The sequence below is a fragment of the Myxocyprinus asiaticus genome, chromosome 22, assembly GCF_019703515.2.
Source record: "Myxocyprinus asiaticus isolate MX2 ecotype Aquarium Trade chromosome 22, UBuf_Myxa_2, whole genome shotgun sequence".
NCBI lineage: Eukaryota > Metazoa > Chordata > Actinopteri > Cypriniformes > Catostomidae > Myxocyprinus > Myxocyprinus asiaticus.
In genome coordinates this window covers 30,126,175-30,144,308 of record NC_059365.1, presented here as the reverse complement: position 1 = coordinate 30,144,308, position 18,134 = coordinate 30,126,175, and the positions used below count along the sequence as shown (strand labels likewise).

Genomic DNA, 18,134 nt, shown 5'->3' with positions numbered 1-18,134 from the left:
ATATGCAGAGATGGCTATAAACCATTCAGAGGATAATTTTCTCGAAAACTGTAAACACCGTGTCTCTGTGGTGCTATAAAAAAAATCCTGTGTTTGTTTTGAGAGACCTGTTTAGACCCTACCCAACAACGTTACTCAACCAATGGCATGAGTTAGGGGAGGGACTATATGGAGTTAATTAACAGAGGTTCGGGAGGAGCATGTTAATTTTAATCTCAGGAGTATATAAGCCGCTGCTTACCTGCTTCCTGTGACAACTCTCCTGACATGACAGTCTTTCCAGCATTTGGCCCCGCCCACTGCCCATGAACAGACTCAGGCAGTTGGATCATCGGATGCAACTTCACTGCAAAGCATTCGGCTCCACCAGAACAGCTCTTCCATCCAAACAATCTCATTATTCAACAGAAGCTGCCACAGCAGCTCTTTTTTTTTTTTTTTTTAGCAGTACTGATGGCTACCATGTTAAGTGTTATATTTTTTACCCTGTCTTTCTATCTATGTGCCATTCGACGAAGCAGTTTATAGCGTGAATTTGCTTCCGCAAATTGGCTGCTCCGGCTCTTTAAAAATGTGAAACAGCTCTCTAAGACTGCTTATGTTCTTTTATCTAAACTTTCCACCCGGAAAGCAGTGCGAGCTGCCTCCGCGAATGGGTGCCGTTCCGGCTTAATGCCGTTAGAGTTCCATTTTTATTTGAAAGTGTGAGAAACAAAGAATAACTATTCAATCCAACCACCATTTCAACCCCCAGCATTTTTAATCAGGTTCTGCCGCACAGGTGATGCCTGTCAGCCTCATTACCTCGCCGCAGCTTGTTTAGGGCGTGCTCTTACCAGCGATTGTTCGTCATCTTCTAACATGAATATCACGATTGTTTCTCCCTCCAAAGTGCCGTTTGGAGCATGATTTATTCCATTCTGAACACAGGGGCATCATCCAACACAGAACTCCTTTCAAACGACCGATAATCTAATGACAACTTCTTTTCAAACCAACGCAGACATTTTAACGCAAGCTGGCTGCCATGCAGCACTCGCTCTGACCATTCCACAGAACACTGCATCTTTAATCCTCATTAATAAATGATACCCTTATGAAAACTACCCATGGATTTACTGTAGTAATATTGTATTAACCATGACTAGTAACCACGATTGTAGTAACCATGTTTTTTATTTATTTATTCATTTTTGGCATTAACCAAGGTTTTGATACAATTAACCATGGTTTTGCTACAGCATTACTATAGTATCCCTATTGTAACTTAATAATAATATCTATGGTTAATTTTGTGGTTATATATGTTGCTTATACTTATTTTTAAAAGGTAAACAAAGCAGCCTAATAATTTTCTGCTTAGGCCTATAAATATATACAAAATTTAAGTAATAATTTAAGTTACTAATTTTATCCAAAGAATTCATAAAAATTCAATTTATTAGAGGTATCTGTATTGCTATCTATATCGGCAATACTGGCCTAAAAGTACTTGGTATCGGATCGAAAAGAAAATAAGTGGTATCGCCCATCCCTAATGCATTGCAAAGCTGCAACTCTCTTTTCATAGATCATTATGGTTCTGGTCACATTTTTTTTCTTCTAAATGTTACTAATATTTATTTTCTCTTCGTTCTCTATCTAGAAAAATAAGTTTTCCCTCTACCGACGCAAGTGCAGCCCACTCTCCAGTGGCCATGGAGCTAACTTTTCACAGATTATTTCTTATTTCACAGCATTGTGAAATGTCTTCCTAGTATAAGTTTCACCTAATGTCACAAGTTGTGGTAGTGAAGATGAAGAAGGAGAGGCGAGAGGCGATGGATCTATTTGCAGGCTTTAATGAAGATGATGAAGGAAATATAGAACAACGTGGCATGCCATAAACAAAATCAACAAACTAACACAAGCTGTACATGGACAAGAACTGACAACCAATGAACAAAACTGGATGGTATTTATACACAAAGGAACTAATGAGGGGATGAAAGACAGGTGAGGATGATGAGGAACAGCTGATAGTGATGAAGGTAGTGCACTGTAGGAGATGTAGTCCAGGAGGAAACTTCAAAATAAGAGTCAGAGGAAAACATGAGGGAGACAGAACATGACACCTAAATATGACTATTTTGTCTTTTCTACAGCAACACCTGAAATTGCGCCTTCCACAGGGGTTTCACCAATATTACTTTAAATTCCTGTCGCTGGATTGTACACAGGTTTACCTCTCGCTTTCTCTATCTAGGTGTCTTTCCAAGACTTCACCATTACCTTCCAAGGAGCCAAAGTTGGCAAACATTTTAATTGTTAAGAAAGCACAACTGCGGTGCTCCTGCCTTTGGCTCAAAACATCCACAACTGCGGGGTCTTTCGGGTCATGCAACAAACTCCCACAACACCACAAAGAAGCACAAATGTGCTGTACAGGTGCCGCAACTGCAGAGACTTTCGGACAATGCAAAAAACTCCCACCACACAGCAAAGCAGTGCAAATGTGCTGTCCAGGTGCTGCAACTGCGGTGTCTTCTAGGCAGTGCGTCTAAACCTCTGCCATGTGACAAACTCCTACCACACCGCAAAGCAGCGCAAATGTGTCATCCAGTTGCCACAACTGTGGAACATTTCAGGCCATGCCACTAAATCTCCCACAACACCGCAATCATGTTTCCTGTTTCCTCTTATTAAAAGTCTAGGGGCATAGCTCATAAACATATACCCATCGCAAACCGCAATTCAGCAAGGTACTCTGCGCCACCCGGCATTCGAATGCAGTGTGGGCTCTCGCGTTCAGACGCAGTGTGAGCCTATGAAATTTGGCTATAGGTTCTCCTGTTTGAATTGCAGTGTGGGCCCTCCCGTTCGAACGCTATGCAGGCTTTCCCATCGAATTGCAGTGTGGGCTCTCCCGTTCGAATACAGTGTGTGCCTCAGTACACTGGTCGCAGGCTCTCCCGTTTGAATCACAGGGTGGGCTCTCCCATTCGAATGCAGTGTGAGATTTCACATCATTCACTCCGTGGGCTTTCCCGCCAAAACGCAGTATGAGCTCTCCTGTTCGAGTGCAGTGGTGGTGCAGTAATATTAAGAGCCTTTAGCATTTCCCGTCAGCCTTCACATTGGCATTTCTTTTGCTCATGGTTAAAATGAGCCCAACACATAATAAATAGAGCCTGATATAACCTCCAAAATAACCTTGTGCTTTCCTTACAGGCGTGTGTAAACGTAATAAAGCCATGTTTGCCCCACTTGATTCTGCCCCAGCAGCGCCCCACTTGGTACCGCCACAGCAGTGCCCCACTTGATACTGAGCCACAGCGCCCGACCATGCTCGATACTGCCACAGCAGCTCCCGCCTATGCTTGATACCGCCACAGCGGTACCCCTTTCGCTTTTGATACTGCTGCAGTAGTGCCCCGACATGACAAATGTAATAATGTTTTCATAACTAACCTTTTTCTTCCCTTACAGGTTTGTATAAAGTTACATATTCCTAACTAACCATTTGCTTCCCCTATAGGCGTATACAAACATAATTGTCATGTTTTTTCCTAACTAACCTTTTAGTTCCCTTGCAGGTGTGTATAAATGTAATAGTTATGTTTTCTTAACTAACATTTTGCTTCCCTTACAGGTGAGTTATTTCTATTTTCTCCACAGGCGCTTTCAATGTCTAAGTTCCATACTTTTAAAGAAGTGCATCTACAGTAATGGAAACACAGCAGCGCTCCCACAGGAACTCCTTCACTATGCCCCCAAATACTCAATCCACTGCCGCAGCAGTAGTTTAAACTCCACTCCCGCAGGAGCACCCCCCCCCCCCCTTTTTACTATTCTATCTCCTCTACTTCACTGCCAAAACACTGCCTTAACTCTGCTCCCGCAGGAGGCCCACTTTACTCTACTGGTGCAGCAGTGTTTTACCATGCTTCTGCTAAAGCCCTTTGTCTTCACTTCACAGCAGCTGTAACAAGCATTACAGCTGCGGTCACAATCTCCTGTTCATTTCAAGCACCATATTTCCCTGTCTCTGGGTAGACAGTTGAATGAGGCTACCGCCGCAAGTGAGCTGATCTGACAGTATACCTATGATACAACTCCCTATCGTTGTACACAGATCCTTTAATCTAAACCTTCCACCCGGATCAGGCCCTTACGTGAGGCTGCCTCCGTAAGCTGGATGATTAGATGCAATATATCAATGATACAGCCCCCTGTAGCTGCATAAATGTAATTCGCCTAAACCTTCCATCTCCCGTTCGAATCACAGTGTGAGCCCTACCTTTCAAATGAAGCACGACCAACACTCGTTCTAACCTTCCCTGTCCAAATGCATGCTTTTGCAGAATTTGCTATTCTGTTTGATGGCGCTAGTGTCGCAGAAATTACAGTACATACTTCAGCTTTAAGTTCAAACTATAGGTAAAATTCATCGAGGTATAGTAGAGGTCTGGAGACTTACAAACCGTTACATAGGGAAACAATTTGTAAAGTTGAAAAACGCATACTTGGATTGTTCCTGATAACAGTAGTTACTTTTTGCAGACATTCACAGAGTGCTGTGGTTCCACTGAAAGGCAGCCACACTCCACTTCTGAAATGCAAATGTGTGCAGTGAGAGTAAACAATTTTGACTGTTTTGCATTTATTAACCACAACATGTTGTTCAGTGTTCTCATGAACAGGATAAGACAGACAGCCTGGCTTATTGAAAGGGAAGTGTATACTATAATTGTTGCACCTTGGTCTTTGTGATTTTCCGTTTGCACACTTGAGTATCTTGGATGTGTAAATAATTTACAAATCTACTAGACATGTAAAACTATTGTGTGAAGTCTGTATTATGGTAATCAACACACTGTCCACAGCATTAAACCAGGCACCAAATAGTAGTTCTTTCCTCACCCATTCATATTAGCTTTCTTCGTCTGAGTTTGCTGAGATTTGGGGTTGTAGTAACAGTTTCCATTTCCCACGAATGGAGTGATGAACACTGCTTTGCTTCAAAGCACCTTGGTTTCCGTCTCTCAGTGACTGTTAACTCATAGGTTGAATTAATGGAATTGAGAAATTGAGAAGGTTGTTTGTCCTTATTAACAAGTTGATTGTGTCCTTATGTCAGCAATTAGCAACTAATTACAAGACATCAAACCATACATCAGAATATATCATCTAATGAAGTTATTTTGTAATTAAAACTAGTATTTTATAACAGAAAACTGAGTAAAATCCTTCTGGATAAAATGTTTTACCATGGATTACAAATGAACAATCAACTTAAAATGTTCCCCATCCATGCCTACTCTCAAAATATAGTTGAATATGCAGGCTACCTTCAAAAACACTGTAGGGAATTTAAATTGAAATATAATTGCTGATTACAGGGGCTACACATAAAGGAGAACATTGTGTCTCAACTATCAAGAGCACCATTTCCATGACCTTGGCAGCACAAGAGTCTTTAAAGATCAGTTTAATTGATCCTCAGTTTGAAGTTCACTTCGACTCATAAAACCTACGACCTTAGCTTTAATTATAGAGCAGAATTTTTGCTCCCCTTTGCAATAAAACTACTTCATGTAACTCAAATTTCCATAGCATCCCATTCATTTAACACTCATCACATGAAAATCAGTATTTCTTTTCTGCCTGGACTCATGAACATTACGTTTCTGTGGTGTAATGCATCGACGCAGAAGAAAACTAAAAGAAATTGAACAATTCCATGCAGAACGACTTAAATCCAGAATCTACACTGGCATTCCTCTGAGCTATAAAAAATTCAGACTGGTGCCAGAAAGACTGAGTTTGTCGCATCTGGCAAACCTTAACTGCAGGGGAAAGCACAAAAAAATCTCTCTCCTCTTTGTTCTTAATCAGATAAACCCCCAAACTTAACTCATCACATGACTGATAAGTTGAGGGACTGTTCTATGACTGCCATGGAAACCTCCGTTGTTCTTCAAAATAACCAACTCTCTACACTTAATATTTTACTAATCATGAGGCATGTTTCTGGCGTACCATCTCACATGAAGCTTAATTCAGAAACATTTGACATGGAATTTTGACTTTTCTTATTTCACTATTATCCAAATACACAGCTGTGTGTAAGATTCTACCAAAAATTGACAAATGCATCTTATGCAGATGATAACCCCGACAACTATGTTTCTCATAACGTGTAATGTAATATCCATGTTTAAAACTAACAAACTAAATATTAGGAAGTTTTATCATGCGTTTTAATTGAATTGTAAATACGCTGTGTTTAGTATGTAATTTATTGTCTTTTAAATTCCAGAGTGATGGTGTGAAGTATTTTTGGGTTATTTGCAGTTGTAGTCTTCTTATTAAATTCATGATTAAAATGTTCACTTTTTGAGCGGGAAACTCACAAACCTTAGAACAATAGGTTGTAAATTAATTATCTTGGGGGAGGACAGAAATGACCATGTCACTTAGCAAAAGACACTTCTGATTGGCTCAAGACACATTTGGGGTGTGGCCAACCTCAACTCAACAAAACCTCCCCACCTAGGACCAACGCTCTCTGTTCTTCATTCTTCTTCTTGCACACACATGACGGGGAGTCACGAGTCTCCCTTGCGGGAGGCCTTGCTTCCGAGGCTCCAGTCATTCCATCACCATCCGGCATCCACGATCTTCAACAGAATTCCAAATGTCGATGCAACAAAGGCTTTCTACGGACCCAGCCAAAGAACCAAGGCAGCGCAACGCAATGCAACTTGCGCAAGTACAAACCTCCAAACTTTTGCTGAAAGTACTGGTGTTTTACTAGATAACTGGGTAACCCGATCTAAATCGAGGCATACTAAATTAAGTAATGTTGGTTCTCAAGGCATGGTCTATAAATTTCATTTTTCCATTACAGATTATTTCCATTTCATCTCACTCACCAACCTGTGTTTTATGTTGTAGATTAGTTAAAGGTGCAGTATGTAAGATTCAGAAACCATTGTTATTAATGACACCTGTGGCCGTTAAGGGAACTGCAGCAAGCTACCTTTGCTCTTGTTCGCACTCGTGACGTAATGTACAAAGAGACTGAACGTGATTCACCGGCATTATGCTGACAGATGAGGTAGCATAATCAAAATTACACAGTTATGATTGTTTTACTACAAACTTTGATACTGTATATTATATTTGGTGGATGATGACAGTAGCTGTTTATATACTAGGCTGTACATTATATGCTGACAATTCAGTATTGATGTGATTCCATCACAACTGTCATTTTGATATATCGATGCACTATTGTTTTATAATAATAGATTGTATATATTCTCTGTATAACCAAGTTATACTGATGAATGGGTCTTTTTGCATTATCTTGAACATTGTCTAGCATTCATTTCATGTGTTATTGTAGTTTACCTAGCTGAATAATTACAGATTAACATTGTTTATGTCAGTTACGGTGAATCAGCATACCTCAAATATAGAAATATATATAAATAAAAATAAAAATATCAGTTTCATAATATTTCATTGTTTTCATTTCAGGGATCCAGTTCAGAAATATATGCAGCTCCAATAGATGAAAGCAGTGACAGTGATGACAGAGGAAGAGGGAGGGCAAGAGAAAAGGGTCATGGCAGAGGTGCAGGTGGAGTGCAGGGCAGGGGAAGAGGCAGAGCCCGGGGGAGGGGGAGGGGAAGAGCAGGAGCCGATTATGTTACGGAAGAGGACAGACTCTGGGTCACTCAGCTGACTGCTGCCAGGACAGCAGAGATACAGGTTGGTCAGACATATATCTTTGATAATATTATATATATATATATAAACCAAAAATGAAAAGTCCACAACCACTTGAAATGTGAATCTAGCCATTCTAAACAGATGTTAAATTTCCATAGAGAATTGCAACAACTGTCCCAGGATGAGAGGGATGAAGTTCTGCAGATGGTGGTCACACGTCTGCCAGGGGTTTTTCTGGACATTATGGATTACCGGAGAACAACAACAGGAGCATATGTTCAAAACGGGACAACCTGCATGGTGCACCTGCCTGAACTGCTGGCTTATGCAGACAGATTTAGAAAAAAAAATGTTGAGGTCAAAATCCAGAGAGGTGTCTCAGCAGGAAGGCCCATATGGAACTTTATTGTCTTGATGAGTGCATCCTACATTTGGCTAGACAGACATGGAATGACATTCTTGCACTCACTGACAGACAGGACCCAGGGGTAGATAACAGAGAGTATCGGTACTCTGCATATCGCCAATTCACCATTTGGCAACATGGATGTCTGGGAACCGGGAATAGGGTGGTAATACCGAGCTGCTGCATGTGGCGAATAAGAGACAAATTCCCTGACCCCTTTAGCAACTATGTTGGCTACAAGGAAGCACCATTTTGGTGATATTAAAAACTTTGTGGTGTTCCTGTGTGTAAGTTTTTCCCAAAAAAATAAAACAAATTATTTGTTCTACACTGTATTTTATTTTATAAAAAAAACAAAAAAACAAAAACAAAACAATTATACACAATCTATCTTTACAATTAGGGATGTGCTGAACGACTAATTTCACTGACGTTTAAACGGAAATTTTTAAGCCGACTAGTCGACTAGTCTAAAAAGAAACCAACCTTCAGAAAGCAATCAAAAAAATGTATTTATGCGACCCATTTAAAATACTTAATCTATTCCAAATCCAAAGCTAAATTCCACTGAAAAGGGGCATTTATCTGTGACGTGCTCACCTTGAATTATGATCATTGTACTTTAAATATAGAACATGACACGAATTCACTGAATCAACGTTTGTGAATATTTAACAGGCATATTTATTGAAAACAATTGAATGAATAGTGCAGGATCAATGGAGCAACCCAGCCTGTTCTAAATGGAATTCACCACGTAAAAGTTACTTAACATATTAAAACAGTCAGGACATTGTTGAAAATAATTATCAGGTAGACTAAGCCAAATCTACGAGAGAGAAAAAAAAAAAAGTTGCACATATTGCACGATGCGCAGTCGTGCATTAGCCATTGATCTAATATGACAGCTGTTCGGTAACGAATGTTAACCAATAACAGTTACAATGTAAAAAAAAAAAAAAAAAAAAAAGTAGCTATAGGATAGAAAAAAAATAGGCCTGTGATGTAGCCTACAATAAATCTAATGTACTCTAAACATGACGTGCACACAGAATAAAAGATAGTTTAACCTGTTAAGCAGTCGGCACCTCGCTGAAAATAGCAATCAGCAGATTAAAAAAATGGCATACCTAGCCTACAACAGTCATTTTCTAGGCTACTTACTCAAAAGCATAATTTTGGATGAGCAACATTAACACGTCGACATGGTCTGGTGAAAGACAGGACTTGACTCACCCGAGGCGGCTATCCTGCGCTTGAAAAAGTCTGCACAGAAAAATTGCGTACAAGCATGCACAGATTTAAAGACGACTCAAATGTGAAAACATCCATAGAGACTTTAAAACGTTTGGAAAGCCGATTCCCGCACCACTGAAGTAATTTCATTACTACTGAGTTTGCTTGTCTAGCGAGAGGACATTTTCCTGCGCGTGCCACGAGTGAGAGAGGGAAGAAGCACATGCAGCCTGAGGTGAAATTGAACTCTGTATCTGCTCCAGATATCCTTTTTTAAATAATATTTGTATTATTATTTCTATTTAAAATATGTAACATTAATACGATTAATACGATTAATAAGTAATATTAATAAGCGCAGCCTCTGCAAAAATATAAAGCCAAGCGTAAATGTGTAAAAATGATCAGTTTAACAGGGGGAAATATTAACCGACTAGTAATTCAAGTGTCGACTAGCAGCATCAGAACCGTTTAGTCGACTAGTCTCTTACATCCCTATTTACAATGTCCATATATATACAGGTGCATCTCAATAAATTAGAATGTCGTGGAAAAGTTCATTTATTTCAGTAATTCAACTCAAATTGTGAAACTCGTGTATTAAATTAATTCAATGCACACAGACTGAAGTAGTTTAAGTCTTTGGTTCTTTTAATTGTGATGATTTTGGCTCACATTTAACAAAAACCCACCAATTCACTATCTCAAAAAATTAGAATACATCATAAGACCAATAAAAAAAACATTTATAGTGAATTGTTGGCCTTCTGGAAAGTATGTTCATTTGCTGTATATGTACTCAATACTTGGTAGGGGCTCCTTTTGCTTTAATTACTGCCTCAATTCGGCATGGCATGGAGGTGATCAGTTTGTGGCACTGCTGAGGTGGTATGGAAGCCCAGGTTTCTTTAACAGTGGCCTTCAGCTCATCTGCATTTTTTGGTCTCTTGTTTCTCATTTTCCTCTTGACAATACCCCATAGATTCTCTATGGGGTTCAGGTCTGGTGAGTTTGCTGGCCAGTCAAGCACACCAACACCATGGTCATTTAACCAACTTTTGGTGCTTTTGGCAGTGTGGGCAGGTGCCAAATCCTGCTGGAAAATGAAATCAGCATCTTTAAAAAGCTGGTCAGCAGAAGGAAGCATGAAGTGCTCCAACATTTCTTGGTAAACGGGTGCAGTGACTTTGGTTTTCAAAAAACACAATGGACCAACACCAGCAGATGACATTGCACCCCAAATCATCACAGACTGTGGAAACTTAACACTGGACTTCAAGCAACTTGGGCTATGAGCTTCTCCACCCTTCCTCCAGACTCTAGGACCTTGGTTTCCAAATGAAATACAAAACTTGCTCTCATCTGAAAAGAGGACTTTGGACCACTGGGCAACAGTCCAGTTCTTCTTCTCCTTAGCCCAGGTAAGACTCCTCTGACGTTGTCTGTGGTTCAGGAGTGACTTAACAAGAGGAATAAGACAACTGTAGCCAAATTCCTTGACACGTCTGTGTGTGGTGGCTCTTGATGACTTGACCCCAGCCTCAGTCCATTCCTTGTGAAGTTCACCCAAATTCTTGAATCGATTTTGCTTGACAATCATAAGGCTGCGGTTCTCTCGGTTGGTTGTGCATCTTTTTCTTCCACACTTTTTCCTTCCACTCAACTTTCTGTTAACATGCTTGGATACAGCACTCTGTGAACAGCCAGCTTCTTTGGCAATGAATGTTTGTGGCTTACCCTCCTTGTGAAGGGTGTCAATGATTGTCTTCTGGACAACTGTCAGATCAGCAGTCTTCCCCATGATTGTGTAGTCTAGTGAACCAAACTGAGAGACCATTTTGAAGGCTCAGGAAACCTTTGCAGGTGTTTTGAGTTGATTAGCTGATTGGCATGTCACCATATTCTAATTTTTTGAGATAGTGAATTGGTGGGTTTTTGTTAAATGTGAGCCAAAATCATCACAATTAAAAGAACCAAAGACTTAAACCACTTCAGTCTGTGTGCATTGAATTTATTTAATACACGAGTTTCACAATTTGAGTTGAATTACTGAAATAAATGAACTTTTCCACGACATTCTAATTTATTGAGATGTACCTGTATATATATATATATATATATATATATATATATATATATATATATATATATATATATATATATATATATATCTATATATATATATATATATGAATGAAGTATTTATACTATCTATCTATCTATATATATGTATGAAGTATTTATACTATATATATATATATATATATATATATGTATATATATTATTATTTTTATAAAATATAAGTTTTTGTTAGCTTTAATAAATAAATGACTGTTCCCTGTCAGTCACTCACTCGACGTTGTTTCGATGTAGTGACACTAGGGGTTCGATCTTGAGAGCCCCAATCCCCTTTGCTTAAATAGAAAAGGCCAAAGAGAATTGGCGAGTGGAATTTGCGTGCCACTCTCCGCCCCGGACATACGGGTATAAAAGGAGATAGCGTGCATCAATCATTCCGATTTTTTCTTCGTAGCGGAATGCATGTATTGTATTGTGTTCATCCTATCACATACGCTTACGCTGCTGGATTTACTGCGCATATCAGCGGTCACCCTCACATGGTCGAGTGTTGTGCTTCCCCTGGGCGCTTCGGCGGTCGAGTCTACAGGTGCAAAAAGTGTATATATCTAAAAGAGTATCTTTTCTTCTAAAAGAGCTCGCACAAACAATTGGCGTCTTTTTAAAGATGGCCTTTCGCCTTTGTGCTACTGGATGTGGCCGTTATCTCTCCCCTCCGGATAGCCATGAAATCTGTCGAGTGCTTGGGGCACCAGCATGCTGAGGCAGCTTTCATGGAGCAGTTATTTTCTCATTGTGAGAACATGCCCATGAGAACGTTGCGGTCGTGGCTCACTTCCTTCTTCGTGAAGCAAGGAACCACCGCGGCTGCTTCCCAACCCGCTCCATCCTGGGTTGAAACTCAGGCGGCCGGATCGGTGAGCACCGTGGTCGATCTGGATGTGGACGCGGGAACGTTTCCGCCGGCTCAGCCACCACAGACCTCCCATCCCCCAGCACGCTCGTTCTACCTGGAAGAGCTGTCGAGCGATGAGAGGGCAACTGTGCTTGCGACCTAGCAGATCTTCCGCCAGCGGTGGGAAATACGATCACTCAGGCTAGAGCCCCTCCACGAGGCAGCTGTATACCTTGAAGTGGCGTCTCTTCCTGAACTGGTGTTCTCCCCATGGGGAAGACACACAGAGGTGTGCAGTCGGGTTTGTGCTGCCTTTCCTACAGGAAGGGCTGGAGAGATGGCTGTCTCCCCCTACCCTGAAGGTGTACGTGGCTGCTATGGCAGCATATCACAATACACTGGATGGGAGACCCTCACGACAGCGCGACCTGGTCACCAGGTTCCTCGAAGGCACGAGGAGGTTGAATCCTCCTAGACCACGCCTGATTCCCTCTTGGGATCTCTCTGTGGTCTTACCTGCCCTACAGAGAGCCCCTTTGAGCCCCTGGAGCAGGCCGAGCTCAGCACTTTGTCACTGAAGATGGCCCTCCTGGTGGTGCTCACTTCCATCAAGAGGGGGGGACCTACAGGCGCTCTCTGTCACCAGCGAATGCCTGGAGTTTGGGCCGGCACACTCTCGCGTGGTCCTGAGACCCCGGCCCGATTACGTGCCCAAAGTTCCCACCACTCACTTCCGGGATCGGGTGGTGAACCTGCAAGCGCTCCTTTCAGAGGAGGAAGACCCAGCCTTGTCATTGCTATGTCCAGTTCGCGCTCTGCACATTTATCTGGACCACAGATGTTCGGAGCAGCTCTTTGTCTGTATTGGAGGGCAGCAGAAGGGGAAAGCTGTCTCCAAACAGAGGTTGGACCATTGGATTGTGGATGCCATTTCCTTGGCCTACCAATCGCAAGAACTGCCGTGCCCCTTGGGAGTCCGGGTGCACTCCACTAGAGGTGTTACGTCCTCCTGGGCACTGGCAAGGGGGGCCTTTCTATCAGACATATGCAGAGCTGTGGATTGGGCTACACCCAATACCTTTGCGAGGTTTTACAACCTACGCATAGAACCGGTTTCGTCCCGAGTGTTACGAGGTAACAGCAGGTAGGCCCGGGCAGCCAGTTGGGTGTACCGCTTGCGTTTATGCCTTTCCCCTTTTTCAAGGTGATAATGTGCGCTATTTTGTCCACAGCAGTTCCCCGTATCTGGTGAACCCTGGACGCCTTAAGCACTGTTCAGTGACAAACTCGGCGGAGGAGAGACGCCACCAGTACTCGTGGTATGCCCCTTTTCAGGTGAGCCCGTGTATTCGGGCTCAGTGCTCCATACGTGGTGATTCCCCCCTCAGTAATCCCGTGTGACGCATTCCACTGTTGCTGTGTACCCTCTCCATAGATAGGGTCCTCCCGGTGGTATCATTCCATATGCATACTTCCCCATTGGCAAGTCCATGTGAGGTATTCTCCACATGTTAACCTCCCTCCGGTAGGATGTGGTCTCCATAGTGCCCTCCCTCCTGGAGAGGGAAGAGCACTTCCCAGCACTATTCTAGAAGGTACTCAGCGGGAATTTGCTTAACAGCAAAAATCAGGAAAGGCCACCGCTTGTAGCCTCCTTGGGTAAGTGCCTCCTCCCCCCTTAATGGGACTAGGGAGACGCCTTACCTAACTCCCTGGAAGGTCACGACGTGGTTGAGCGCTCACTGCGAGGCATGCAGCAGCTGTCCCATGTCCACTCTTCCGTACCTCATGACACAGTTCAGCGCCTGCGGCATTTCCTATAGGAACCCCCAGTGTCACTACATCGACACAACGTCAAGTGAGTGACAGACAGGGAACGTCTGGGTTACTGGTGTAACCCATTCCTGATGGAGGGAACGACACGTTGTGTCCCTCCTGCCGCAGTGCTGAACGGGCTGCTGACATGGGACTCTCTATCAGCTCCTCAGCATAATTTCTGAATGAGTGGTGCACGCCATCTCCTTTTATACCCGTATGTCTGGGGCGGAGAGTGGCATGCAAATTCCACTCGCCAGTTCTCATTGGCCTTTTCTATTTTAAGCAAAGGTGATTGGGGCTCTCAAGATCGAACACCTAGTGTCACTACATCGACACAACGTCTTGTTCCCTCCATCAGGAAACGGGTTACACCAGTAACCCAGATGCTCTGTAAACAAATTTTTTTTTGATCCATTTGCCCATATAGCAGAAGTCATCTCCTATATGAAAACAAAATAACAAGAATTAGGCACACAAGTATTTCCCCAACACATTCTGATAAGACACAATTTCCAGGAAGTATTTGTTCCAGCTCTAGTCCTGCTCAGCTGATCCAACATATGACATTACGCTGATTGGTGATTGGAAATAGAGCTACCTGGACAGAGAGCTCAGGTGTGCATTAGGAGAGCTGGAAAAAAAAACTTCCTGGCACTTGTGCCTTGTATAACTTGGTAAAGATGACCTACACAACTGACAATTCAACCAGTAGATAAATTACATGGTTATGCATCAACGGTAACCTATAAAGTACAAGCATGGGTGTAAAAAAACACGAGACCGTTGATTAAATTAAATGAATTTACAGTAGCATATAATCAACAGAATAGGTGATTGAGCAGGAAAGGTAACAAACATTTTAAAGCATTGTAGAAAAGTGCATCTTGACATTACAGGACAATACTTATAGGCCTGAATTACCTATTGTAGCATGAATCATAAACAAAGTGGATACTTATAGATAGATCTGATAGTATTGTATGGGGGTGGTGGACATACCTGCCTCTTCTGATTTGTGCTTGGGCCAGTTCAGCTGATGGTGGAGGCACAACTCCGGGAAGACCACCAAGAGTCCGTGGGTCGTCCATCCTGAGACTTCTCCGTCTACTGATTCCCCCAGCAGAGTTCAAATGTTTTCCTAGGATTTTATGCTGCAGTTGAGGGATGTAGCTGTAGTCCTTGGCAACCTTCATTGTGTGGACATGGTAACGTTTGGATTTCTTACTGTATATTCTCTTTTGTCTTCAAGACAAGTTTAAAATTAGTTGAAAATCTTAACGTACTGTGTGGTTTTCCATTTAGGAATTTTCTAATTCTATCAAGTCACCCCCACCTCCGTGTTTGCATGATTCTGTAATGAACTTAAGTTCTCAGAATTTCTTTGTCAATCTAAAATGAAAATGTAATGCTTTCAAAAGTGTGAATTACGAAACTTCACCTTTGTGGTTGACATGCACCGGCCGGTGGTTGTAATCCAGTGCAGCGAGGAGTGTCCTTGCTTCATACACTGGAGGAGAAAAAGCAAACCGCTTTACCAGCATACATAAGAATGTGGTTCTGAAAGGACTTGAGATCTGAAGTTGACCTGTAATGCAAAGACATCATTTTAAAAGATTCATCAATCAATACAACTACATTTGACATATGCTTATTACACAAACATCTCATCATATTAATCATTTTCCAATAATATTACTATTCACACATAGAGCTTTTGTAAATCCAAAAAAAAACGAACACATATTGAAGTAGACAAGAAAATGTTCTTTAGTCTTACCGAAAGGTCAGAAACATTTCAACATCCTTCAGCCAGCGTCTGTTGAGCACAATTTGTGAGAGTGCCTCATGTGCTGCAGAACCAGATACTATGCACTCTTTGTCACGGCATGCCGTACCCAGTGGTTGATGCTGACATCTGCCAAGGGCCCATTCATGCACGCCACAGACATGATGAAGCACCCCACGCCACATACCCTAAAATAAAGAGGAATTTAAAGATGAAGTAAAAATGCTGTATATGATAGGCATTTTCATCTGCTACCAATAGGAGTAGCTAGCTTCGCTACTAATTTATTTTGTAGAACATGTTTCAGTGGACAAAGATTAACTTTATCAGTGGTCATTTCACTACAAATATATATTTTTGAAACACAGCATGCAGAACAGCAAGACCTCCCTGCCCCATGTGACAACTGAGGAACACTTCATTTCAAAAAGTGGATGTATTGCCTTATAGTGTTTGTACTGCATTGTGAAAGGCCATTATACTCACCATGAACTCCTCTCGATTGTCTGCCTTCTGGCAACAAAACCAAAAATGATTGACAGTATCCTTTAGCCATACTAGTATGACCGACTGTCCAGATATTATTCCTGCAAACAAATAGTCAAAAGAAAAAATAAATATAGATAGATAGATAATCCCTTTTCAACATAAATGAAATTGACATAACATAAAAAAAAATAAAAAAATAGAATTATGTTCACAGAAAAAAACAAAAGTTATGAAAACTCGGCTTCACTCTTACCGCATGAAGTTTCTTTGTCAAATGTTTTGCTGCATGCCAGATATCTAGTGAATGGATTACACCATGGTCTTTGTACCTCCCTTTCTCTGGGTCTTGAATAAAGAGACACACACAATCACGCACCACACCTTTCGCATTCTGATCTACTGCGTTTTGGACTTCTGTTCTCCTTCCGCACAACACTACAACTCTGTACTTTTGATGTACATACATCTTTAGATACACTATATTGCCAAAAGTATTCGCTCACCTGCCTTTAGACGCATATGAACTTAAGTGACATCCCATTCTTAATCCATAGGGTTTAATATGACGTCGGCCCACCCTTTGAAGCTATAACAGCTTCAACTCTTCTGGGAAGGCTTTCCACAAGGTTTAGGAGTGCGTTTATGGGAATTTTTGACCATTCTTCCAGAAGCGCATTTGTGAGGTCAGACACTGATGTTGGACGAGAAGGCCTGGCTCGCAGTCTTCGCTCTAATTCATCCCAAAGGTGCTCTATCGGGTTGAGGTCAGGACTCTGTGCAGGCCAGTCAAGTTCTTCCACACCAAACTCGCTCATCCATGTCTTTATGGACCTTGCTTTGTGCACTGGTGCGCAGTCATGTTGGAACAGGAAGGGGCCATCCCCAAACTGTTCCCACAAAGTTGGGAGCATGGAATTGTCCAAAATCTCTTGGTATGCTGAAGCATTCAGAGTTCCTTTCACTGGAACTAAGGGGCCAAGCCCAGCTTCTGAAAAACAACCCCACACCATAATCCCCCCTCCACCAAACTTCACAGTTGGCACAATGCAGTCAGACAAGTACCATTCTCCTGGCAACTGCCAAACCCAGACTCGTCCATCAGATTGCCAGATGGAGAAGCGTGATTCGTCACTCCAGAGAAGTCCAGTGGCGCTCTAGAGTCCAGTGGCGGCGTGCTTTACACCACTGCATCCGACGCTTTGCATTGCACTTGGTGATGTATGGCTTGGATGCAGCTGCTTGGCCATGGAAACCCATTCCATGAAGCTCTCTACGCACTGTTCTTGAGCTAATCTGAAGGCCACATGAACTTTGGAGGTCTGTAGCGATTGACTCTGCAGAAAGTTGGCGACCTCTGCGCACTATGCGCCTCAGCATCCGCTGACCCCGCTCTGTCATTTTACGTGGCCTAAGAGTTGCTGTCATTCCCAATCACTTCCACTTTGTTATAATACCACTGACAGTTGACTGTGGAATATTTAGTAGCGAGGAAATTTCACGACTGGACTTGTTGCACAGGTGGCATCCTATCACAGTACCACGCTGGAATTCACTGAGCTCCTGAGAGAGGCCCATTCTTTCACAAATGTTTGTAGAAGCAGTCTGCATGCCTAGGTGCTTCATTTTATACACCTGTGGCCATGGAAGTGATTGGAACACCTGAATTCAATTATTTGGATGGGTGAGCGAATACTTTTGGCAA

General features: G+C 42.1%; 1 protein-coding gene across 2 annotated transcripts in view; it reads left to right on the top strand.

Annotated features, from left to right (window-relative positions):
• Positions 1–18,134, top strand: part of LOC127412684 (uncharacterized) — a 189,629-nt gene that overhangs the window by 21,999 nt on the left and 149,496 nt on the right. The window contains exon 2 of one of the 2 annotated variants that reach the window (XM_051649258.1): positions 17,059–17,178. The exons of the other annotated variant lie outside the window; for it this stretch is intronic. Within the exon in view, the coding sequence (XP_051505218.1) occupies positions 17,075–17,178 (104 nt within the window). The 5' untranslated portion in view covers positions 17,059–17,074. The remainder of the gene's footprint in view (positions 1–17,058; positions 17,179–18,134) is intronic. 2 annotated transcript variants of the gene reach the window in all.